This window comes from Rhipicephalus sanguineus, chromosome 6, assembly GCF_013339695.2.
Source record: "Rhipicephalus sanguineus isolate Rsan-2018 chromosome 6, BIME_Rsan_1.4, whole genome shotgun sequence".
In the NCBI taxonomy this organism is placed as follows: Eukaryota; Metazoa; Arthropoda; class Arachnida; order Ixodida; family Ixodidae; genus Rhipicephalus; species Rhipicephalus sanguineus.
The window spans coordinates 167935541-167960423 of NC_051181.1; the positions used below are offsets into that span (position 1 = coordinate 167935541).

A 24883-nucleotide genomic window follows, 5' to 3' on the forward strand; every position below is an offset into this window, starting at 1 on the left:
ACATAAAAACTGGTCCCTACTAGCTATATGCAAAATGACACGGTAACTAAGCTTTCAACAATCTTCTGATACATTCTGAAATAAAATTTTTGGCCGCGTTGAGCGCCCCTAACACGGAAAATGCGAACTAACTTATCCGACCGCTAAAAGAGGAGTCAGTAGCTCCACTCTCCGCGCATATCGATGGAACTCGCCGCGGTTGATTTTTTCGCTCTCTGCGGCGATCGCTGGAACTTGAGACTTTCCGGGGCCTCTACCGCGCCGATCACATATGGGAGAGGTTCTTTGCAGTACGTTCCACATGGGTTTCCTTTGCGCATAGCCATATTGCCATATTGCCCCGGCGCAATGATGATGATAGTCTTCGCAGCGTCATCTCTTGGTCGGATACTTTAGTTCACAACGCCACCGCTACCCTTATTTCCGTTGCACTGTTAAAGGTACAGTTTCCCTTCTGTAAATGGTAGTATAAGCAGTATAAGTGGTATAAGTGTTCTGTGCCATAACTGCCATAGACCCTGAAGGTATGGTACACTGCACCTCATATGAAGTAACACGAAGGCTTTTCGAGCATGCGCAGCGTGGTAGCGTGGATGATATGAGGCTTATTCTCAGCAAAGAATGCGGCAACGACGTCGAGCAGGCCGCGCTGTCCTTACGAACGATAACTCATGGGAAGCGTGGTGACACGTTGGCTCATATTGCGTGTAGATGCGGTTCTCTGAACATACTCCGGTAAGAGTCGACCGAGACGAGGAGCGGCGACAACTGACATATTACTTCTGTTGCAGATTCCTCTGCGAAGAAGTTCACTGTCGGCTGCTCCTTGAAAGCCAGAACTATGACGGCAAAAGGCCGTTACACGAAGCTGCCCAGCTGTCTCAACTTGACATCGTGCAGTTTCTCATTGATCAAGGATGCCAGATAGATCCTCTGAAAAGGGCCGACTGGTGAGATGGCTGTTGTATATGCCCGGATCGTTTTTATTGCACGTAGACCATTGTGCGTCTGCTACCGAGGGTTTACTTTTGTGTTTGGCAGTGGCTAGGGTTACGTCCAGACGTAGTCACCGCTATCGTTAACTTAGGTGATGACTCTGCCGCCGGCGCCGCGTCCAGGTTGTGTTCGCCGCCTTGGCTCTCCTTCGGCTGCGACAGGTGGCGTTAACAGGCGGAGGCTGCTAGAGTCACTAGAAAAACTTCAGAGTATCGCATCTGTTTTCCGCGCGCCGCCGCCGACGCGACTGGCTTACTCGCATCACGTGACCTCTCGCCGCCATATCCCTTCCAAGCGCTTTGGGTACAGGCGCGTTGAATGCAGAGCGCGGCAATCACCTCTCTGTAACCATTTAATGGCTAATAAATGTTTTGACCTACCTACCTAGCAGTACAGCGGTCCCTAGAAGTACTTCATCGCTTTTTTAAACGCGTCATGCAGATGCCAGAGAGTAGCTCGCCAGTAACCGAACGTTGCTGGTGAGCTACTCTGGGAATTTCGCATATTTTTGCATTCCGTGTGGGAAACATTAAAGTCAAAGAGCGTCGTTGTGCGTGGCTGCATAGTTGGCCGCGGAATGAATTCCTTTCTGTAGCGATCTACACAAGCTTTGCTGGAAAAGCTCTCATGCCACAGGATACTTCGCCTTTTCTGTTCGCTATGTTCAGCGATATTGATAAGTACATATACACACCTTTCTATTTGCTCGGCTGTTTATATCTCGATCTGTTGAACAGATTGTGCATGCATTTCGAGTTATAAGCGTGTCGCGCACGAGAGCGAAATCGAAGACTTATTAAAATAATAACTGTTTACTGTATACCTTGAAGGCAATTGTCGCATGATCATTTGCCACTGCGCAAACCTGAAGCATGGAACTCTGTTGATAAACTTGGTACAAAGCAATGTTTTAAGCGTATTTTATTTTTTTTTAAATGTTGCTAATGCTGCATTGCGCCGAGCATACCCACAATACTGTTTAGTGGGTGAGAAATGGTCACAGCAAAAAAAAAAAAAAAAATCGGCTTATCCTCGCACGCATTGAGGGAATCGATTTCATGCGAGCCCCTGATCTATATACATACTGCGTTGCAGTAGCATGCGCGTTAACAAGTTTCGGGATGTGCTATTTCTGATCAAAATAACATAAAGCACTGCGCCGAGTAAGTTTTAACAAGAGTGCATTACGGAAAAATAAAGTTGAAATTAAAAGCAGTGCAGAAACCGAACCCCAGCTGTTTACGCGCTGGCAACGCAAAAAAAAGCTTTGTCGGAACACAGCAAATTATTTGCAAATGCACTGCAACGTTGGGAATATTAAAGAGACAAAAAATAGGAAATGAAACAACCGAGTAGTGACGTCAATCATTTTCGATGGCCTCTTTTCTACCTATCTGTCAGGAAATGACAACGTATTCGCAAAATAAGATGCACCTTACCTACCGCATGCCGATTCGCCCGTGCGTTCGGCTGCTGGCGTTCCGAACCGAGGCAAATACTTCGCGCACAACTTCCACTTACCGTACACACCACTTCTATTACAGATAACACCCAGCTGAACAGCAAGCATGGTGCGCAAGTATGGTATGCGTCAGCGATCAGTCGAAAGACGCAATGCTGAATGTTCGCGATGTTCGATAATGTTCTCGAATGCGCTATGAAGTGAACCTGAACACCGACTGCAAAGCTAGCGCATACAGTCAACATTCACCAAGTGTCAAAGTAAATGGCATCTCGCACGGTCATTACGCTAATGCAACTATACAGCTCCGGACCTTGCGAACACACCCGGCCGTGAAACGAAAAGAGACCGATGAAACCACGAAGAAAGTTCGCGAGCACATGGCAACATTCGCCGCACGTTTCATTAGTTACACCGCTTACCGCGCAGTCGATTCATAACTGTCGATGACTCGAAATCACTTCTGATATCCTTTTGAAGAAACACACACACACATATTGAAGTTACGCCGAGCGTAACACGGCATCGAGGCGAAAAGATCGGTCACTTCTCAACACAAGGTAGTAACGCGCCGGACGGTCCGGAAGGGAAATGGCCGCCGCCGCCCAATGTTGCCGCGTGCAGCCTACCTTTGCGGTACTCTGAAATTTTCCAGTGACTCTAGAGGCTGCTAGAGTCACTGGAAAAATTTCAGAGTATCGCATCGGTTTTCCGTGCACCGCCGCCGACGCGATTGGCTTACTCGCATCACGTGACCTCTCGCCGCCATATCCTTTCCAAGCGCTTTGGGCGCAGGCGCGTTCAATGCAGAGCGTGGCAGGACATTTAGCAGTACCACGGTCCCCAGAAGTACTTCGTCGCTTCTTTTAGCGCGTCATGCAGACAGGGGCGTAAGCAGACATTTTTTTCGGGGGGGGGGGGTGCACGGGCCCGGTGTGCCACCCCCTGGCTACGTCACTGCATGCAGATGCCAGAAGATGCTCACCATCAATCGAACGTTACTGGTGAGCTACTCTGGGAATCTCGTTTGCCGTGTGGGAAAAAATTCATGTCAAAGAGCGCCGTTCTACGTGGCTGCATAGTTGGCCTGAACGAATTCGCCCCCCTCAAATAACACACCTTCCTGCAGTGAACAACACTAACATTGCTGGAAAAGATCTTATGCGACAGGATACTTCACCTTTTCAGTTCGCTATGGTCAGCGATATTGAAAACTACATAACTTTCTATTTGCTCGGCTGTTTATATCTCGATATGTTGAATAGATTACGCATGCTATCCGAGTTATAAGCGTGTCACGCACGAGAGCGAAATCGAAGATTTATTAAAATAATAACTGTTTACTGGTATACCTTGAAGGCAATTGTGGCATGATCTTTGGCATTGCACAAAACATAAGCGTGGAACTCTGTTGATAAACTTGGTATAAGACAATGTTATCAAGTGTATTTTTAAATTTGTTGCAAAAAAATTCTGCTAATGCTGCATTGCACCGAGCGTACCCTTAAAATACTGAATAGTTGGTGAGAAATGGTCACAGCAAAAAAAAAAAAAAAAAAGCAGATACCACGCATTGAGGGAGTCGATTTTATGCGAGTCCTAGGTCTATATACATACTGTGTTGCAGTAGCATGCGCTTTAAAAATTCCGGGATGTGCTATTTCTGATCAAAAGAACATAAAGCACCGTGCCGAGGAAGTTTTAATAAGAGTGCATTATGGAAAAAAAAGTGCAGCAGTGCAGAAACCAAACCCCAGCTGTTTACGCGCTGGCAACGCCAAAAAAAGAACTGTTTGTCGGAACACAGCAAAATATTTGCAAATTCATTGCAACGTTGGGAATATTAAGGAGACAAGAAATAGGAAATGAAACAATTAAGTAGTGATGTCAATCATTTTTGATGGCCTATTTTCTACGTATCGTAAGATCAGATGGTGATCGGATCGTAAGATCACCTTACCTACCGCACACCGATTCGCCCGTGCGTTCGGCTGCTGGCGTTCCGAATCAAGACGTTGCGCACAACTTCCAATTACAGTACACACACAACTTCTGTTAGACATATCAACCAGTTGAACAGCAAGCACGGTGCGCAGGCAAGCTATGCGTCAGCGATCAGTCGAAGGACGCAATGTTGAATGTCCTCGATGTTGTTTGATAACGTTCTCGAGTGCAGTGAACCTGAACACCGACTGCAAAGCTAGCGCAAACAGTCAAGATTCACCAAATGTCGAAGTAAATGGCATCTCGCACGATGTCACTGCGCTAATGCAACTATGTTTACAGATCCGGACCTAGTGAACACGCCTGGGCGTGACACGAAAAGAGACCGATGAAGCCATGAAGAGAGTTTGCGAGCACATGGCAACACTCGCCGTACGTTTCATTAGTTACACCGCTAACCGCGCAGTTGATCCATACCTGTCGATGACTCGAAATCACTTCTAATATCCTCTTGAAGAAACACACACACATAATGCCGTTCTGCCGAGCGTAACATGGCACTGAGGCTAAAAGATCGGTCACTTCTCAACACACGCTAGCAATGCGCCGGACGGTCTGGAAGGGACATGGCCGCCGCCACCCAATGTTGCCTGCATGCAGCCTACCTTTGCGGTACTCTGATTTTTCAGTGACTCTAGAGGCTGCGAAAGGGGCAGGCGGAGGTTGGACGGTGCAGGAGCAGCGTACAAAGCAATAAGTTTTCTTTTTGTTCTCTTCCTTTTTTCCTTTTTTTTGTTTTCTATATTGCTCGTTGTGTTGTTGGGTTGTAGGGATAAATGATGTAAGAACTATTATTTTGCGGTTTAGTGCATCTTTGGCAGTAATGTTGACCACGTGGTGAACGGGGTAGGGGTAGGCGGCAGTTTTAACCCGTAGTAGGGTGTTTGAGTGCGCCTGTTTAGTTATATTAACGGTTTTAGACTGAACTTCGTGTGTTCTGTTCGATGGTCGGGCGGGCGATGGTTAAGCGGACTGGAAAAACCACAGGCGCCAGTGATCTCGTGTAGTGCGGGGAATGCACGTGCTGGTGCTACCTAGATGAGACGGCCTTCACAAGTCTAGCCGACGCTGAGGAGGCGAGCTTCGAGTGCAAGCTGTGTGAGAAAGTGAAGGTGGCCGTGCAGCGCATGGAAGCTTGCATTGAGGAGCTAAAGGGGGAGCTGAAGGTGGAGCGAGAACAGAGAATTGAGCTCCAAGCGCAGCTCGGAGAGGCACGTGAGCGTGGGGAGGCTACCGCCAGCCTAGTAGAACAAATGGAGGCCGATCTAAGGAAGGAACGGAAAAGGCGGGCTGAGCTCGAAGAGCGAGTAAAGGCGCTTATGGTGCTTGACTCTGGTCCCGAGCAGTATGAGGCGAAAGGCAAGGACAACACGGAATCCCAGGCAGAAACAGGTAAGAAAGGGGACCTAGGGGCTGCAGTGGCACATGTAGGAACAGGCGACAGCAGGAGAAAAAGCTACAGCGATGTAGCGCGGCAGTCTTCCGGCGGGGCAAAGCAAGGAGCACCGGCAGCGGGCTCGTTATCGCGAGTCGGCGACACTCAGCGAACGGGAGATCAGCGGGTGCGAACAAGATCACAGCAATCGCAAGCCGGAAGCGAATGACTGGACCGTAGAAGGGTCCTAGTGGTGGGGGACTCCAATGTAGCCAGAGTCGAGCAGGGCGTCCTTACGACAGTGAAGGCAGACAGGAGGGTAAAAGTGGAGGCCCAGTCAGGAAAGTGCATGACCGATGCATCGGCCAAAGCACAGGAATTGGTAGGGGACAGCATGGAGGGTGAAAACCTCGTCATTCATGCTGGTCTCAACGATGTCCTGAAGGGAAAGAGCCAGAACCTTCAGAGACAGTTAGAGGATGGGGTGCGTAAGCTTCGAGAAGCTCCTGAGGGTGTGCATGTGACCATATGCACCATCCCAGAAGTCTGGGGGCAATCTGGCGGTATGGAAAGGAGGGTGGTAGAGGCTAACTGTGTCATCAGAGTTATGAGCCGGCAGCTCGGCTACAGCGTAATGGAGGTAAACAAAGACGTGTACGAGCCCGGCTTCCGCCGTTTTGCACAAGATGGCATTCATTACAGTGGTGCCACGGGCAGGAGGGTAGGTAATAGGATGGGTCGCCAAGCCACAGCTTTTTAGGGGGACCCAGTGCCCTGAGGCCACCAGTGTGGACAGATACGATTTCAAAGTGACACCAATATCCAAGACACGTAGAGTCCGGGGGAGAAGAAATCGACGTAGGCACGAGGGCGGAGCAAATTCAGATGTAGGGTATATTAACACGCAGGGTGGCAGGAATAGGTTGAAGTGGAGAGATAGAAGAGCAGCTAAGGGAGGAGAAGCTGATGGTATATGGGTTTGTAGAAACACATCTTAGGGACATGGAACAACCACCTAGCAATCCGGACTACGCATGGGAATATTGCAATAGAACAGAAGGCAACAGAAAGGGGGGTGGTATCGGGGCATTTATTCATAAAAGTACAGACTGTCAAAGGGTCAAGCAGGAGTGCAGGGAACATTTATGGCTAAAAGGGAAAGTGGCAGGGCAAATTACGCTCTTGGGTTTTGTATACTTGTGGACAGGAGCAAAAGCCAGAGAGGAAAACCAAGAAATGGTGCAGTGCATAGAAAAGGACATTGATGAACTAGGAGAAGAGTGCGAGATAATTATATTAGGAGATATGAATGCGCACATAGAAGATATGGATGGATATACTGACCCAACAGGCAGAATGCTGATGGATATGTGTGAAAGGCATGATTTAATCATTTGCAACAGTACCGAGAAGTGCGAAGGGCAGATAACATGGGAGGTGGGAAGGCTGCAGTCGACGATAGATTACGCACTGATGTCACATAGGATGTATGATAGGCTAAGGGTGATGAACATAGATGAATATGGTTCCAGAAGCTTGGGTAGTGATCACAAATGTATCAAGCTGAGTTTTGGAAGAGAAATGAAAATAGGAAGGAGGCAATATGAGCAACCACAGGGTAATATTTATTCAGAAAGGCAAATAGAAATAGCAACTAAAGAGATTGAGAAAGTAATCACCGAGGATACTAAAACAGTGTGGACGTACACAAATCTAACTAGACTGTTTGAGTTGGAGCTTGCTAAGGTAGGAGTCAAATCAGCCGGGAAAAGGAGACACAAACCCAAGAGCTGGTGGGATGAGGAAGTCAAGAGAGCCATAGTAAGACGTCAGGAAGCCTCCAGAGAACACAGGCATGCTAAACAGAGGGGTGAACCGGAAGATGATGTCGAAAGAAAATGGGGTAACTTTTTGAGCTGCAGAAGGGAAGCTTCCAATCTGATCAATGAAAAGATTAGAAGAAAGGGGGCCCAATGGATGGCGGAAGTAAACAAAAAGGATAGAAAGGCAGCTGCAAAGTTTTGGAACCATCTCAATTCTCTGAGTAATAAGACAAGCATGGAACATAGGTTTATAACTACAGTTCAAGGGGTTAGGCTAGAAGGGGATGAGGCAATGGAATTTATAAGAACAATGATGACAGAAAAATTTAAACAACAAGGAAGCGATGCATGCACCCTAACGGATGAGGATAGACCAATTAGCGCATTGGCTCCACTGGGACAACGAAAGTGGGAAAGGGCAGAGAAGAGGGTTCCTAATAGCTCATCAACAGGCCCTGACGGCATCCCAATTATGCTCATAAAGAAATTGGGCCCAAACTCTAAGCAAACATTAAGAGAAGCAGCGAGCAAAGCAATAATGGATGGTGAAGTCCCCCATGGGTGGAAATTAAGCCGGATGAGCATGATCTATAAAGGAAAGGGGGACAAAGCTGATATAAACAACTACCGCCCTATAACAGTGACATCAGTAGTTTACAGGTTGGTGATGCAGATCGTAAAGGAACGACTACAGACATGGGTGGAGAATGAGGGGGTGCTGGGGGAACTACAAAATGGGTTCCGTAAACGAAGGAGGTTGGAGGATAATCTGTTCTCATTGACGCAGTGTATTGAAATAGCGGAAAAAGAACACAGGCCCCTGTGGCTGGCATTTCTAGATATCAAGGGAGCTTACGATAGTGTGATTGAAGAAGACTTGTGGGGAATACTGGACACACTAGATGTGGAAGATGGAATAACTAATCTTTTAAAGGACATCTATAAAAGTAACAGGGTAGTTATAAAATGGGAAAAAACAGGTATCCGAACCTATAGATATACAACGCGGGCTTTGACAGGGGTGTCCCTTGTCACCTCTGTTATTTATGTTGTATCTACAAGGATTAGAAGCTAAATTAGAGGGGAGTAGACTCGGCTTCAGCCTCTCTTTTGCCAAGCAAGGAAAACACGTTGAACAGTCATTACCAGCATTGATGTATGCAGATGATATAGTATTAATGGCCGACAACAAGGAAGATCTGCAGGGATTGATAGACATCTGTGGTAATGAAGGAGATAGGTTAAATTTGAAGTTCGGTAGGGAAAAATCAGCAATCATGATTCTTAATGATAATGAAGGCAGTGAGCATAAGATACAGGAAGTCACGCTGGAGATAGTGGATAAATACAAATATCTGGGCGTATGGATAAACAACAGGCTGAGTACCTAAGGGAGCACGAAAGATACATAATGACTAAGGGCAACAGGAATGCAGCTGTAATGAAAAATAGGGCACTGTGGAACTACAATAGGTATGACGTTGTGAGAGGGATTTGGAAAAGGGTAATGGGTCCCAGGTTTGACGTTCGGCAATGCGGTCTTGTGCATGAGATCAGAGGTTCAAGCAAGATTGGAAATTAAACAACGTGGCATAGGTAGGCTTGCTTTGGGAGCACACGGGAATACCCTAAATCAGGGGGTACAGGGTGACATGGGATGGACATCGTTCGAGGGCAGGGAAGCTAGCAGCAAGATAGAATTTGAGGAGCGATTGAGAAAAATGGGAGAGGAGCGTTGGGCTAGGAAAGTTTTCAGCTACTTGCACATGAAGAATGTTGATACTAAATGGAGGAAGCGAACTCGAAAATTGTCAAGCAAGTATTTAGACAACAGCAGAATACCAAGCCAAAAGGAAACATCGGTTAAGAAGGTGAAGGAAACAGAGAGGGGCATGTGGAAAATGGGGATGCTTACGAAATCATCACCGGAGACCTACCGAACTTTCAAGCAGGAAATTGCAAAAGAAAAGATCTACGATAATTCTCGGGGTAGTTCTCTGCTGTTTGAGGCCAGGACGGGAGTATTGCGGACCAAGACGTACCGAGCCAAATACGAAGGCACAGACACGTTATGTAGTGCGTGTGGAGAGGAGGAGGAAACGGCTGAACATTTGATAATGTTCTGTAAAGGGCTTCACCCTACAGTCCAAGATAATGGTGCGGAATTTTTCAAAGCATTGGGGTTCAGGGACAGTGAAGGCAAAATAGACTTTAAATGAGTAGAAATAACCAGGAGGAGGCTAACCGATTGGTGGATACAATCAAGGCACGAGTGAAATGCAATCCTTCAGTACATCATGATAGTACTTTATGGCTAGGTGGCGTGAGCCGCCGCCCGATCTAAAGGGCACAGCCGTATACATCCATCCATCCATCCATCCATCCATCCATCATAGAGAGTGACTCTAGAGGTTCATAAGGAGAGGAGGCTCATTGGGGAAAGGCGCCGATCCGCACGTAGTAGGTTATTGCTGCGGACCCTCGCTTGTTTATTACGTTCGATATACTTATGCACATAGATGTGAATAAATTGGTACACTGAGATTCTGCAGTAACGAAATTGATTTTTAATTGTATCGGAAGATTATTTCCCAACAGCGTTCTTGTCATATAAATGTTCCGACAGCAGCAAACGTTCGTCTGGAGAGCGGTCGCATTTTGACGCGACCGCGTTAAAGAGCTCTTTTCGCTGAAATTCCGGTGTCGGTGGCGTCGGCGTCTTTGGTTCTGAGCAAAAAAGCAGCGTTGGCCGTGAGTGAAAATTCGAGGTAGCTGCTATAAAGATAGCAACTCGAAGAATAGCAGCTCGAAGGCATTTGCGATTTGGCTTAACTTGAGGCAGTCTCCATCAAAGAGCGAAGGCACGCTAGCGATAAGGAAGGCGATAAATGTGCGTGCGTGCTCGTGTGTGTGCGCGCGTGTGTGTATTGCGAGTGTGTGCTTGCGCGCGTGTGTGTGAGCCTGTGTATGTGTGTGAGCGTGCAAGTGTGCCTGCGTGTGTGTTAGTACATGTGTGCATTTGCGTGCGTGCGTATGTGTGCGCGTCTGTGTGCATGTGCGTGTGTGCATTGGTGTGCCTGCGTGTGTGTGTGTGTGCATTTACGTGCGTGCGTGCGTGCGTCTGTGTGCATTTGCGTGTGTGAATTTGTGTGCGCGCGCGTGCATGTGTGTGCGTATTTGTGTGTATCGCGTGTGTGCGTGCGCGCGTGTGTCGGCGTGTGTGTGAGTGCATGTGCGTGCGCATGTGTAAGGACATGTGCGTGCGCATGTGTAAGGACATGTGCGTGCGCATGTGTAAGGACATGTGCGTGCGCGTGTGGGTATTTGCGTGCGTGCATGCGTATGTGTGCGTGTCTGTATGCATGTGCGTTTGTGTGCGTGCGCGTGTCTGCGTGTGTGTGAGTGCATGTGCCTGCGTGTGTGTGTGTGCATTTACGTGCGTGCGTGCGTATGTGTGCGCGTCTGTGTGCATGTGCGTGTGTGCATTTTTGTGCGTGCGCGTGCATGTGTGTGCGTGTTTGTGTGTATCGCGTGTGTGCGTGCGAGCGCGTGTGTCTGTGTGAGTGCATGTGTGCGTGCGCGTGTGTAAGGACATATGCGTGCGCGTGTGTGCATTTGCGTGCGTGCGTATGTGAGCCTGTATGTATGTGCGTGAGCGTGCGTGTGTGTGTGCGTATTGTGTGTGTGTGTGAGTGCATGCGTGCGTGCGTGTGAGGATGTGTGCGTGCGTATGTGTGTGCATTTGTGTGTGTGCGTGTTTGTGTGTGTGTGTGCGTGTGGATATCGCTGTTGCGCTCTAGTTGCTTAGCAAACTGAACGAAAAAAAAACTTCGTCAGACAAGTTTCAACCAATGTATCATGAAACTTACACGCGTTCTATTAAGAACTTCAATTGACACGCGACCCCTGCCAGTTTTGCGTTTAGCATCTCGCATTTGCTGCATTTTGGCCTCTGGCAATGTCGGCTGCATGATATGGTGTGAAGAACTTCATTGGGTCTCGAAGGTCAACCCTTGGTTAACACGGACCGCGCCCATGTTGGGACTGTCGGGCTAATCAAAGAGCACAAAGGGGACGTCGCCAAAGCCACCCATGCCACACATTCCAAGAGCGAACTCGTCGAACACTGCTGGACGACGGGGCATGCCTTCGACTTCAGTAATGCGACGACGCTGGCTCTGGAGCAAAGGTGGGGCAAGAGAAAGCTTCTCGAGTCGTGGTTCATCTGCCGTGACAGGTCGGCGTGCAACAGCAACCGTGGCCCCCTACCGGATGTGTACAGAGACATACGAGACTAGAGAAAGACTGGGTGACCTCCGCTCATTCGGTGCCAGTTCATACTGAAGATGCCACCTGCATAGGTGGCAAAACGTCTGTGTAGTTTTTTGTTATATTTTGTTAAGTCGGAGTATCTATTTTAATCATGAACTCTCCCGGCTTTTGGAACATTTTTGAATCCGGGCTAATCCCGTCAGCCATACTTTGCGCCACTTTAGGAAGCCGCACCGACCTTGATGAGTGCTTATCAGACAGTGAAAGCGAGCGCACTACCTAAAGCATTGTCTTTTGTGCAGCTCTTGTCCACAAATATGCATATTTTTATTCTCTTCTGTCATTTCAAGACACCAAAAGGAAATATTATAGAATATAATCCTCTACAATAAGCAGGTCTAGTGGGGCGTGCTGGAACGTGAAGAATGATGTGCTGAAACAAGGGCTGAACGTGTACTTTATTCTGCCAAAAAGCTATGTGACAAGATAAAAACTATATTACATGGTACTATATATGCTATAATGGACGATAAAATTTTTGTAATATAAATTCACAAGGAAGAAAAATTTATATATTCTGCAAACTTGGCAATAAAATTCATGATGAACAAAGCTTTGCTTGCTTTTTTTTCTCTTGAGCTTGTTTCTTCAAGTTTGTGCTTACGGCTTTGCAGTGCTGCCGCATTCTCGTTGTTATGTAATAGTGGAGAATGTGTGCTATCACCTCTTCTTTGTGCTCAGCACATGGAAATGTTATGCTCTTTGTGTCTAGCACATGCTCCACCGTTTCCCAATATACAGACTGGCTTTCTGAATTTTTTGCAAAATATTCTTCAGCCGCTCTCAACAGCTCAACGAGCTTCGAGTTGGGGTGCAGCAGTCCACCTCACGGTCAGGTATTTTGGGCAGCCGTTGAAAATGCTAGGCACAACATCCGAAGAGAGCGTAGGTCTCTTTCGGGCATGCAACAGGACGTTTCCCTTGTACTCTGCATGATATGTTGCAGAGATCGCTTCTTCCGGGAAATGCTTCGCGCACACATGGTCAGCCGGCTCCAATACTCTGTCTACTCTCGGAATCGCCCGTCGTCACTTATCTAAGCACTCTGGTTCACGCGGAGCCTTGAAAGCGACACACGCTCCGCACAAGTCCTATACCCCGAGTTGCAGTTCGGTACAAAACATGTTTTGCCCATTTCGAGGTGCAGACAGCGACAAGGCCATTAAAGGGTACTTGGCATCATACACAGCGTCGAGTTAAACGTGCACTCAATCACAATACACGAATTAGCAAAACAAATGCACTGACAGGGCTCACAGACACAGGGCAATGCGTTTATAAATCACAGAATGTCATGCACACAAAGCTTGCAGAAAGATCTTCCTTTGCGCGCGAATTTCAGAATGAGCGCCGCGCGAGCCCCTGAGACCCCTTACCGTAGCACCATCTCAACGCGCGCCGCGAAAACTACTCGTGGCTCAAGGTCATCGGCGAACACAATCTGCCCGTGCCCTCTCCTCAAGCGGAACGGCGAGTGTCAGCACCTAACTCTTTCTTACACCGTGGTCCAGAGTAAAGTCCCTAGATCTTTCCCTGTTGAAGAGCTGGGAAAAATCTAGGGACTTCAGTCCAGATGTGTTTTCCACAAACGTGAGTACATTACTTTCCTGTTGCTCAGTGAAGGCCCTCTGTGCCCTTCGGGCACGGCACGGAAATCTAATCGTGGCTTCGCCCTCGCTTCGCGAGTGCGGCCATTGAGCGTTAGCGAAATGGCCGGTTGGCAGGGTCTCCGTCACGCGCTACTGGCCGCTGTCGCGGCCACGCGCTGTTTAGCCCACGCGCCTGCCCCGAAGGGGCAGGCGTGGGCGCACGTAACCCACGAGCCGCGTCGTGCTTCTCTGGCAACAAACTTCTGCAACACCTTCTGCGACAAAAAAAAAAACTTCACGAGCAGCAAGGTTTGAACCAACGTCCTCGCAGTTCCGAGCACGACACGTTAGCCGCTGTGCCACTGGGGCCCATCGGTTCGGTAGGTTTAACCAATGCCTCCTTAACTAGATGCTCGCCGCGTGGTCCGGTAACCCGGTTCCGCACCCTCTCCCTCTCTTTTCTCCGCGGTCAGGTCATGAGCGCCGCCTATAGTGCACGCCTGCGACGGATGCAATGGTATTTTCTTCCTGTGGCGCTTAAAACGCCCGCGCTGTGTTAAAAGGGAATAGGAACACCTTACTTAATTACGTACTTAATTGCTTACTAACGGAGGTCACTGTGTTGCTGCCTCCAAGATTGCCATCACGCCTGTTACCGTCTCGGAGGTGCCAAACGCAGCGCGCGGCGGAACTGATGACGTCGTCTGCTGCGGTAAGCGTATTTCCGCTGCCGGCGGAAGTCGGTCAGGCTACGAGCGCTGCCTTACGGATTTTGTGGGGAACTGAGGGAACCACCGCCGCAATGGGAACGCGAGCGACGCGGCGGGCATCTAGTCAAGGAGGCATTGGTTTAACGGGCTGTATTTGTATTGTCACGCTGGACGTAACTTTTAAGGCTCGTTATTCTTACGTCCAGACGTAACTGCAATGGCTCCTACCATTATGTCTAGACGTAACGCTAGACACTGCCTTTGTGTTTACGCGTGCGCTGTGTTCTAGACAAGTGCTTAAATGTCTACTTTTCATTGTCGGACCATTTTTTAAAAATTCACATAGTTATTTCGCTGCACTGAATAAGAATAATAGCCGCGCACTGTGCACTTTTTTTCTGTTTGCTCGCAGGACGCCACTTATGTTGGCATGTACGAAGAATGACCTGGAAGTGGTTCAAGCACTGGTTGCAAGTGGTGCCAATACAAGACTACGAAATAAGGATGGTTGGACACCATTTCACATATCGTGCAGGTAACATGTTAGTCGCAGCAGGTGTCCTTGGGAAAGTTGGTCCCTAATAAGCTTAAAGGGGCCCTGCAACACAAACTAAATGTCGTTTTTATCGCTTCTTCTGGAACTGTGGAATACACCGATGTCATTGCGCAAGTGGCAGCGCGAAAAACGAAGCTGTTCTAATTTTATTTCAACAGAGAAACCACATTAGTTTCGGACTAGAGCAACACACAACGGCTATTTTTGTGATTGGAAGTACGTTTTATCACATGAGAGTGACGTCATTGGCTGGGCGTTTTGATTGGTTTGACGCAACAAGTCGCATGTAAAATTCATGTGGTCCCAGCTAGGCCACACTATTATGTGCTAAAAATTATAAAAGCACTCCTTATACTTCCTCAGATACAAAAGAATTTCTGTTTTTATATATGAAATCTTGAAAACAATTACGAAACAACTCTAGGTGTCCTGCACAACTGCCACCAGGAGGAGATTCTACTGGTATGTATCCATCCATAAGAAGCGCGCGGTGATTGAAACCAGCCTTTGACGTCAGTGGGAGAGCGAAATGCGAAAAGGAACGTTTTTGTCTCATTGTCTGCTGGGGTTTTGAAGTTTGAAGACTAATAACTTCTGTTACCTTGCACCAATTTCGATAATTCTTGTTGCGTTCATCTCAGTATTCAGCACTACACACACTCCAGCACTGCTTAATGCAGACGAAAAAATGTTGCAGGGCCCCTTTAACGCGTTGTGCCTGGTGAAATCTTGAAAAATGAAAATAAAAAATGGGGGTGGGGGACTGGTAAGAGACAGGAAGGAACCAACTGTTTCTTACAAATTAAACTTCCAGGCATGCACAGACGAGTGTATACATAGCTTTCACGTGACGTCACAGACAGGTTCTCTGCGCTGGTACCCCAACACGGCGGCCACAGTGACTATAATTTCATTAGAGAATGTCTGTGCAGAGGAGAATACCCACTTGTTCGGTCCCTGCGTTCTTTTGTGCTCTCCCCACTTTCTTTTGTTCGCCAGCCGCGCCAATGGGGAACACAAAGGAACGCGAGGTTTTGGGTATGAAAGATGCTCGGGGGCACCGGCACTAATCTGTTGGCCTGTTTCTTGCTCCGCACGTTCCAGCAAAAGCTTACGCAGAATCTCAACCAGCTGGTAGGCCAAGATGTCGGGCGCAGTTACGTCAATGCAAGCTATGTATACGTAGTACATTCATCATGTCGTGCTTATAAGCATAACAAAACACGTCATCACAAAGATATCTATTAAAAAAAATTCCGCAGATCCCACGCCTTGTGGGGACCGGTTTCATGTGAAGCAGTCAGCAAACACTTTTATGCTGTATTTTATGGCTTTGAGCGAAGTGTTAAGAGGTGGATCAATGTGTTTTTGTAAGTGTAGTAGTTGTGTGTGCACATTTTTTTTTTATTTATTTAGAAATACTGCCAATCTCGTATGAGATCAAGGCAGGGAAAGGGGGGTTACAGCAACAGGAACAATAAGAAAACGAAATCAATAACAGTCGCTCACAAAGTAACATAAAGTGATAACTTAAATAGTAATACATAGAAACAGCAACAGATTACAGTAGGTAGTACAACAATACGCAATAAATACATAAATACAAGCATAGTTAAATACACGTTATACAATATAAGGGCTATTCCAATAGAAACATAAGAGATAAGCAGAACACACTAGTGGATAAACTGTTGTGGTCACAAAATAAGTAAGGTGATAAAGTAACTTAACCGTGCTATGTTAGTAAAGCCTCCTTGATTGTCGTGGAGAACCTGTCTAGTGAGAGAGTGTTAGCAATTGATGGGTCAAGTTCATTCCAGTCTGTTATCGCTCTCGGGAATTAAGAGTATTTAAAGCAGTCAGATTGGTGCGTATATTCAGCTAGCGTTAAGGAGTGTTTGTCACGTGTAGGTCTTGCTGTGTTTATCGAAATATATGTAGTAGTGTCGATGTTTAGCTGGTTGTGAAGGAGTTGATGCATGAATTTCAATCTCGCTACTTTGGCTCTATTTTCAAGGGTAAGAAGGCCAGGGGGTTTAGTAAATCCACATAATGCCTTACAGGTGTTTAGCGAGTACCATGGTTCTCCGAAGAATGATGAAAAAGGCTTAGTGGCTGCTTCTCTACTTCACAAAAATTATGATGATTTATAGCGTAGTGGGTTCCTCACAAGTGAACTTGTATTGGTTTCCAAGGAAGCCCATAAGGCCCCCATGATCCATTTCCTCAGGGTTTTAATAAAGTTCTTTTTCTCTCTCTCTCTTTCTCACGTTAATGTATGTTATATAGCGTGGTGGGAGAGTGAAATAACGACCGGGCATCAAACAATGCGAATTACGTAACTAGTGGGTCGTTAAAAGCTTCCAAACCATTACAAAGGGCTCAGCCATAAATTTTCGTCATCAGCCGCTGCATCAACAAAGTGCACATAATGCCTTACAGATGTGTAGTGGGTACCTGGCTTCTCCGCAGAATGACGAATAATGGCGTAGTGGGTGCTTCCCAACTTCACAAAAATCATGATTTATGGCGTAGTGGTACCTTGCTAGTGTACTTGTATTAGTAGCCCTAAGAGATTTTACAACGGGCTCTAGAAATGCCGCTCTTTCCAGCTTTCGCTGGGACTGTGCTGCGCTTTCCGCGCAGGCCTGGCGTTTTTTATTCTTTGCATTTGTCAGGGCAACGCTGCCGACGTCAGTTTTCTTAACACTTGCTTTAAATAACCAATGTCTGTTCTCGCCGTTCCTGGGTAGATATAAACTGTGAATCACCTGTGACGCATACCTGTACACTGCGGCCTGTGGTATGTGCTACACACGTCTGGAGTAAAGGGTTTGACGATGTAGGCGACAGGATTTTCGCGTTATTCAGGTCATGACCAGACAGTCATATTCGTCAAATCCTCTTACCCTCCCATGCCAATTTTGGTCGACACCAAATTAAGGCGATCACGAGGGCACCCAGACGTAAGCGGACAGACAGATAGACAGTGAGACAGACAGATAGAAACGCTCAAAGTGCCTTGGGTTCGCTAAGAAATGCTTCGCACTTACAAAGCACCTTTCCGAGGTGTGCAGCACAATTGATAATATCTGTCATCACTTTTCAGTCTGTGTGAATGATCTTTTTTTACTCCGTTACAGATCCTGAGCTTTTAACAGCAGTAACGCAGTGCTTAGGTGAAAGTGGTGAAGCTGATTTTATTACCAGGGTAGAAATGCAGTTCCTAACTGGATGACTTTTTTAATGGTGAAGCTGTTCCTGCTTGGCATAAAGTGTGCAACCATGCCCGAAAACTATCATCACCATGAATGGGTATGTGCCACAGAATTTGGCCAAACCCACTACTCACCGCTACGGCATGGCCTGTAATAACCCTGAGAACGAGTACAGAGAGAATGGAAATAAATATATCAAGAAAGGAGCAAAATTCTTGCTGAAAAAAAATACTTTTTTCACGAGGCAGGATTCGAACCAGCGTACCCTCATTCCGAAGGCGAGCGTCCTAACCACTCAGCTGTCCAGGCCCGCTAGCAGAGCATAGCATAGCCTTGTATAGTTTAGTGTAGCAAAGTGGTGGGAAAGGGAAGTGAGCGTGAGGAGGAGAGATGTGATGGTGAGAAGGAGGGGAGAGAGAAGTGTAGCACAGGAAGAATGAGAAAGAGAGAAAGAAGTAGAGAGAGAGCAAAAAAAGATAGAAAGAGGAAGCAAGAATCGCGTTGTCTAGCAACCAGAGATCGCACGACCTGGCCGAGCTATGCATGCGCGGTAGCTGAGCCACACCCACCGACAGAGACAACATGCACTACCTCCGCTCTGTAGTGCATAGCCTGGCTGCACCTGATCGTGTCCAGAGTAGTGAGGCATCTTAAGAACATGTATACTCCTGAAAAGGAAGCCACGCATCTCAAAGCCCCGCAGGGGCGTCTGCGCAAGCAGGCGTTTGGTGTGTAGCGACACCACGGACCCGAGCTAACGGGGGGGTTTCGACCTCCTCCCACGCCTAGCCGTGCGTGGCTTTGCCGTGTCCGGGGAAAAGGGGATCCTGGGGGTTGAGCCGACGCCGGGTGATTGGACCTTTAAGGCCCCCGGCAGAGGCAACACACCCCTTTGGCCCCGGCTTCACGTAGACGGCACCCCTGGACTGACCCACCCAGGGGAAATCGGCAGTCGCCTTTTCCTGTCTCTCTCTTCCTACACCTTCGCCTTTTGTCACTCGCTTTTAATCTTTCCTGTCTTCTCCTCACTTCTGTTTACTTCCGTTTTTTCCTGGCGGCAAGGGTTAACCTTGTGTGGATGACCAGTCTTGGCTCACCATATATGGTTATAGCGGTGGTGTACGGCTGGCGCTGGCAGGCTTGTCTTCGCATGTCTCCTGTCGCGTCCCCTTGTTGGGCTCGGTGGTGGGCGGTTGGCATCGTCGCCGAAACACAAACACATGCTATGTTAAGTTCATCTTTTTCGAAAACCGATCGTACCCTCAAAAGGGTACGCACCGAAGCATCCCTGCAGCTTTTCCCCAAGACCCACGAACATTTTCCAAAGTACCACGTTGTCCACAGCGAGCAGTCAGATGAAAAAGCCAGAACCATTTCACCATTTCTGGTGGCAAAAAGTCTTACGGAAAAACTAGGACCAGGTTACAAGGCGACTAAGATGGCCAGTGGCGATCTACTCCTTGAGCTCAAAGACAGAAAACAGTATGAAAACCTCACTAACCTTACATCATTCGGAAGCATTCCTGTCACAGTCACCCCACATAGGTCCATGAACACCGTCCGTGGTGTCGTCTCAGATGAAGACCTCTTGAACCTCTCCGAACCTGAACTTCTTGATGGATGGAAACAACAAAATGTCGTCAACGTTCAAAGAATCAAAATAAGAAGGGACAACCTAGAGAAACCAACCAAACACATAATACTAACATTTGGATCGAGCGAACTACCGGAGACCATAGAAACAGGCTACACAAAACTAAGAGTCCACCCATACATTCCCAATCCACGAAGATGTTTCAACTGCCAAAAGTATGGACACAGCTCTCTAACATGCAAAGGACAACCCACGTGTGCCAGGTGTGCTTCTAAAGACCACGTGTCAGAGAAATGTGAGGCTGCAGCTCACTGTGCCAACTGCGGTGATGATCACCCCGCATACTCACGATCCTGTGTTGCATGGAAGAAAGAAAAGGAGAAAAGGACATTATTTCTTTGAAAGTGAGGGAAAACATCTCCTTTAGAGAAGCTAGGAAAAGATGCGCACCCTTCTATCGCACAACTTATGCGGATGCGGCGCGTCAGGGGGCAGCGTCGCACCGACCTCCGCCACTCGCCCGGCCCGTCCTGAGCGGACCGTCGGCTGTGGCACCTGCCCTCAAGGCGGCAGTAGTTCAGGCTACTCCGCCAGCTTGCGAACATCTCAAGGCCTCGTCTCACCAGGCGAGGCCTCAAACCCGAACTGCCAGCTCGCGCGTGCGGGCATCCAGTGCCTCGCAAGAGGCAATGGACACGACGTTGGCACCTCTGGTGCCTAGAGAACGGCGCGGCTCTTCTGACTGCGCCAAGAAAGCAAAACAAGTCATCACGGCGCCGGACGGTGGTCCTGCCTCCTGAAAGAGATTATAATGCACGTGAACAATCGTCAGTTTCTTACTGTACACATAGCACCATTTCATGTACAATATGGATCCACAAATAATACAATGGAACATAAGAGGTCTTCTTAGGAACCTCGATGACATACAAGAACTCCTCCACGAATACAATCCAAAAGTGCTGTGTGTACAGGAGACACACCTGAAATCCAAGCATACGAACTTTCTATGTCAATACGCCATTTTCCGAAAAGACCGCGATGATGCCGTGGCGTCATCTGGTGGCGTAGCCATTATAGTAAACAGAAGTGTAGCATGTGCTCACCTAAAACTTCAAACATCCCTTGAGGCAGTTGCCATCCGAGCTGTTCTCTTAAATAGACTCATTACCATTTGCTCACTGTACATACCACCTCATCATCAGCTCCACAAAAGGGACCTACAATCATTAATAGATGAGCTCCCAGAGCCCTATTTGCTTCTTGGGGATTTTAATGCGCACAGTGTTCTTTGGGGCGATTCTCGCTGCGACGCTCGAGGACGCCTTATTGAAGAGCTCCTTTTTTCCTCGAAGTTATGTCTTTTTAATACGAAGGAGCCCACATATTTTAGCCTCGCAAACAATTCATACTCTTCCATAGATCTTAGCATTTCATCGCCGTCGCTTTTAACCTATTTTAAATGGAATGTTCTTAAAAACCCCTATGGAAGTGACCATTTCCCGATAATTCTGAGTGCGCCGAACCAAAAGAACCACCTTCCACGGGCTCCTCGGTGGAAGCTCGACTCAGCCGATTGGGAGCGGTTCCGAACTATTACTCACGTGACGTGGGCCGAGATGTCCGGTCTTACAACAGAAGATCCTGTGAAGTATTTTACAGCTCTTCTTATTGATGCTGCTTCTCAATCCATTCCCGAAGCGAGTAGCTCATGCTCTAAACGACGTGTTCCCTGGTGGAACGATGAGTGCAGAAAAGCGAGGAACAAGCAAAACAAAGCGTGGCGGTTACTCCGGGATTCTCCGATGGCGGAGAACCTAACTAACTTTAAAAATGTAAAATCCCAAGGAACGAGGACACGCCGGCAGGCTCGAAGAGAAAGTTGGCAAAAGTTCCTGTCGGGAATCAACTCGTATACAGACGAAGGCAAAGTCTGGAACAGGGTTAATAGGATACATGGACGAGAAACACTCCCACTTCCTTTGACTAATATGCAGGGTGAAACGCTGGAAGACCAAGCAAATTTCCTGGGCGCCCACTTCGAACACGTCTCCAGCTCGTTGCACTATTCTGAAAGCTTCCAACGCTATAGGGCAAGAATAGAAGGACAGAAACTAGAATACAAGTGTACAAAATACGAAGAATACAATAAACCTTTCTGCTTGCCTGAGTTGCAGGCATCGCTAAATTCCTGCAACAAATCCTCCCCAGGTTCCGACCGTGTAGTATATGAGATGTTGATACACCTACCTCCCGAAACACAGGAAACTCTCCTCTCCCTCTACAATGCCATATGGTTTTCCGGCATAATTCCTACCTCCTGGAAAGAGGCAATTGTAGTTCCTATCTTGAAACAGGGCAGGGATCCATTCTCTGTTTCGAGCTACAGACCAATAGCTCTGACAAGTTGCCTCTGTAAGCTTTTTGAGAAAATGATAAACTGTCGACTAATGCATTTCCTGGAATCAAAGTGCCTGCTTGATCCACATCAATGTGGCTTTCGAGAGGGACGGTCCACTACTGACCACCTCATACGGATTGAAACACAAATCCGTGACGCTTTCATTCACAAAAAATTCTTTCTTTCCGTGTTTTTAGACATGGAGAAAGCGTACGACACTACATGGCGATTTGGAATACTGAGAGACCTCTCAGAACTCGGTATTCGTGGTAAAATGCTGAACTTAATAGAAAGCTACTTGTCGAACCGCACTTTCCGTGTTCAACTGGGCAACGTTTTGTCACGACCCTTTGTCCAGGAAACCGGAGTACCGCAGGGTGGTGTGCTTAGCTGCACGCTTTTTATAATAAAAATGAACTCCCTACGTCTATGTATCCCACGCACTATGTTCTACTCGACATACGTAGATGATGTCCAGATAGGCTTTAAATCGTGCAGCCTTGCAATGTGCGAGAGGCAGGTTCAGCTTGGTCTCAATAAGGTATTGAAATGGGCAGACGAAAACGGCTTTAGCATCAACCCACAAAAGAGCACCTGCGTCCTTTTTTCCCGGAGGAGAGGCCTACATCCCGATCCCGATATTGACCTGCAGGGCCATCGTCTACCTGTAAAAACGGAACATAAGTTTCTAGGAGTTGTGCTGGACATGAAACTAACGTTTATACCACATATAAAATATATTAGAAACAAGTGCATGAAATCAATGAATATTTTAAAGGTTTTGTCACGCACGAACTGGGGCAGTGACAGACAATGCCTCATGAATCTATATAAGAGCCTTATACGCACACGTATAGACTATGGAGCTATAGTCTATCAGTCCGCCACCACAAGCGCTTTGAAGATGTTGGATCCGGTCCACCATCTAGGCATCCGCCTTTCTACAGGCGCCTTCAGGACAAGTCCAGTACAAAGCCTTTACGTAGAAGCAAACGAATGGTAGCTGAACCTGCAACGAGCATATTTGTCGTTCACGTATTTCCTAAAAATAAACGCAAATGACAAACATCCTGCATACAGTGCTGTAAACGACCTGTCCAGCTCTCCTTTGTTCCAAAACCGTCCTGCAGTAAGAGAGCCATACTCTCTGCGTGTAAGAGCTCTAGCTGAGGAAATGAACGTGCCACTTGTCGAACACCAGCTGATGGCTCCTGCTGAACAGCTCCCGCCGTGGCAATGGCAGCTTATAAACTGTGATTTGTCTTTCACGGAAATTAGAAAGCACGCGCCTGCTGCACATATCCGCATGCACTTCCTTGAACTGCAACACAAATATCGTTGTCCTGAATTTTTCACAGGCGCATCGAAGTCTCATGTTGGCGTATCCTACGCGGCGGTCGGCCCATCCTTGCGGGATGCTGGCATACTCCACTCAAATGCAAGCATATTCACGGCAGAGGCCTACGCGATATTAGTGGCTGTTCAGCACATTAAACAATCAAACATACCCAAGGCAGTTATATACACGGACTCTTTAAGCGTCGTGAAAGCGTTGAAAACTCTGAAAAAACAAAAAAATCCAGTAATCGTGCGGCTCTACTCACTTTTATGCACCATTTATTCGTCCCAGCAGAACGTTGTGATATGCTGGGTACCTGGACACCGAGATATCGAGGGCAATGAACTGGCTGACAGGCTTGCCACATATCTGCTCATGCACACGGCTCTGACACGTCCAGGGAGGTCCCTGTACTGGACTTAAAGCCCGCTCTGAGGAAAACACTGAAGTCACACTGGCAACATCTATGGGACAGCCAAACACAGAATAAACTGCACATGGTTAAACCAGACCTTGGTAACTGGCCACAAACATCAAAAACACGTCGTACAGAAGTCACACTGTGCAGATTAAGAATAGGGCACACGTACAGTACACACGCATACCTTTTGTCCGGGGGTGAGTCGCCCAGCTGCGATAGATGCGGTGAGCCACTGACCGTGCTGCATATCCTCCTACAATGCACACAACTAGAGCCGTATAGAAGAAAGCATTTCCCATTACTTTACAAGCAGCAAATTCCCTTGCATCCTGCAATGTTTTTAGGCAGAGAACCTTTCATTAAACACAGGTCACTTTTAGAGTTTTTAAAAGATGTGCGTACTTTCAATGTCATATGTCCGGGCAATCCGTAACACGGCCTCTCAACAGAGGCTGCTGTTGCGGCATCTGCACTATAGAAAGCACCTGCCTCCCAGCCCTTGGTCTCAAGGGAATTGATGAGGCATTCGTGCTAATTCATTATTCTTAAAGTGTTATTTGTACGACCTCTCGCCACTCATTCTCATTATGCTCACTCAAGTCAATCTCATGATTTTAACAACTATATGTTTTACGCACTTTACCGCGCAGTATTTTAGGCCCCTATACAGCCGCTTAACACCACCATCGTCCACATACCATATCATGTACTGGCGCTCTTTGGCCATCAGTGGCCCTTGCGCCATAGAGCACCATTTATCATCATCATCACGCATCTCAAAGCTAGACGTGTCTGTCGACAGGGAGTATGAGTGGCTACAAGCCCATGCTTCGCTGTGCCAAGCTTTGCGCAACTTAGTGTAACTGCCCGCAATTTTTTGAAAGCTGTTTTGAACAGCACCTTTTAAGTTCGTTTGATGGTGCAATATAGAAGTAGAGGGCTGGTATGGATGATGATGATGATGTAGTGGTGGCCTGCCCCTTTGCAACGGGGAAACACATTCAGTGTCCTGGCCTCACGGAAAAAAATTAAGAAAGGAAAAAAAAAAGACAGAAATATTGAA

At 47.4% G+C, this 24883-nt stretch overlaps 1 protein-coding gene across 2 annotated transcripts in view; it reads left to right on the forward strand.

Annotated features, from left to right (window-relative positions):
- The first annotated feature begins 466 nt into the window (after positions 1-466).
- LOC119397025 (ankyrin repeat domain-containing protein 16) overlaps positions 467-24883 on the forward strand; it is a 115698-nt gene continuing 91281 nt past the window's right edge. The window contains exons 1-3 of one of the 2 annotated variants that reach the window (XM_037664450.2): positions 468-735; positions 792-950; positions 14704-14826. In XM_037664450.2, the coding sequence (XP_037520378.1) occupies positions 527-735; positions 792-950; positions 14704-14826 (491 nt within the window). In that variant the 5' untranslated portion in view covers positions 468-526. Of the gene's footprint in view, positions 736-791; positions 951-14703; positions 14827-24883 lie in introns of both variants that reach the window. The other variant, XM_049417304.1, reaches the window with a different exon arrangement.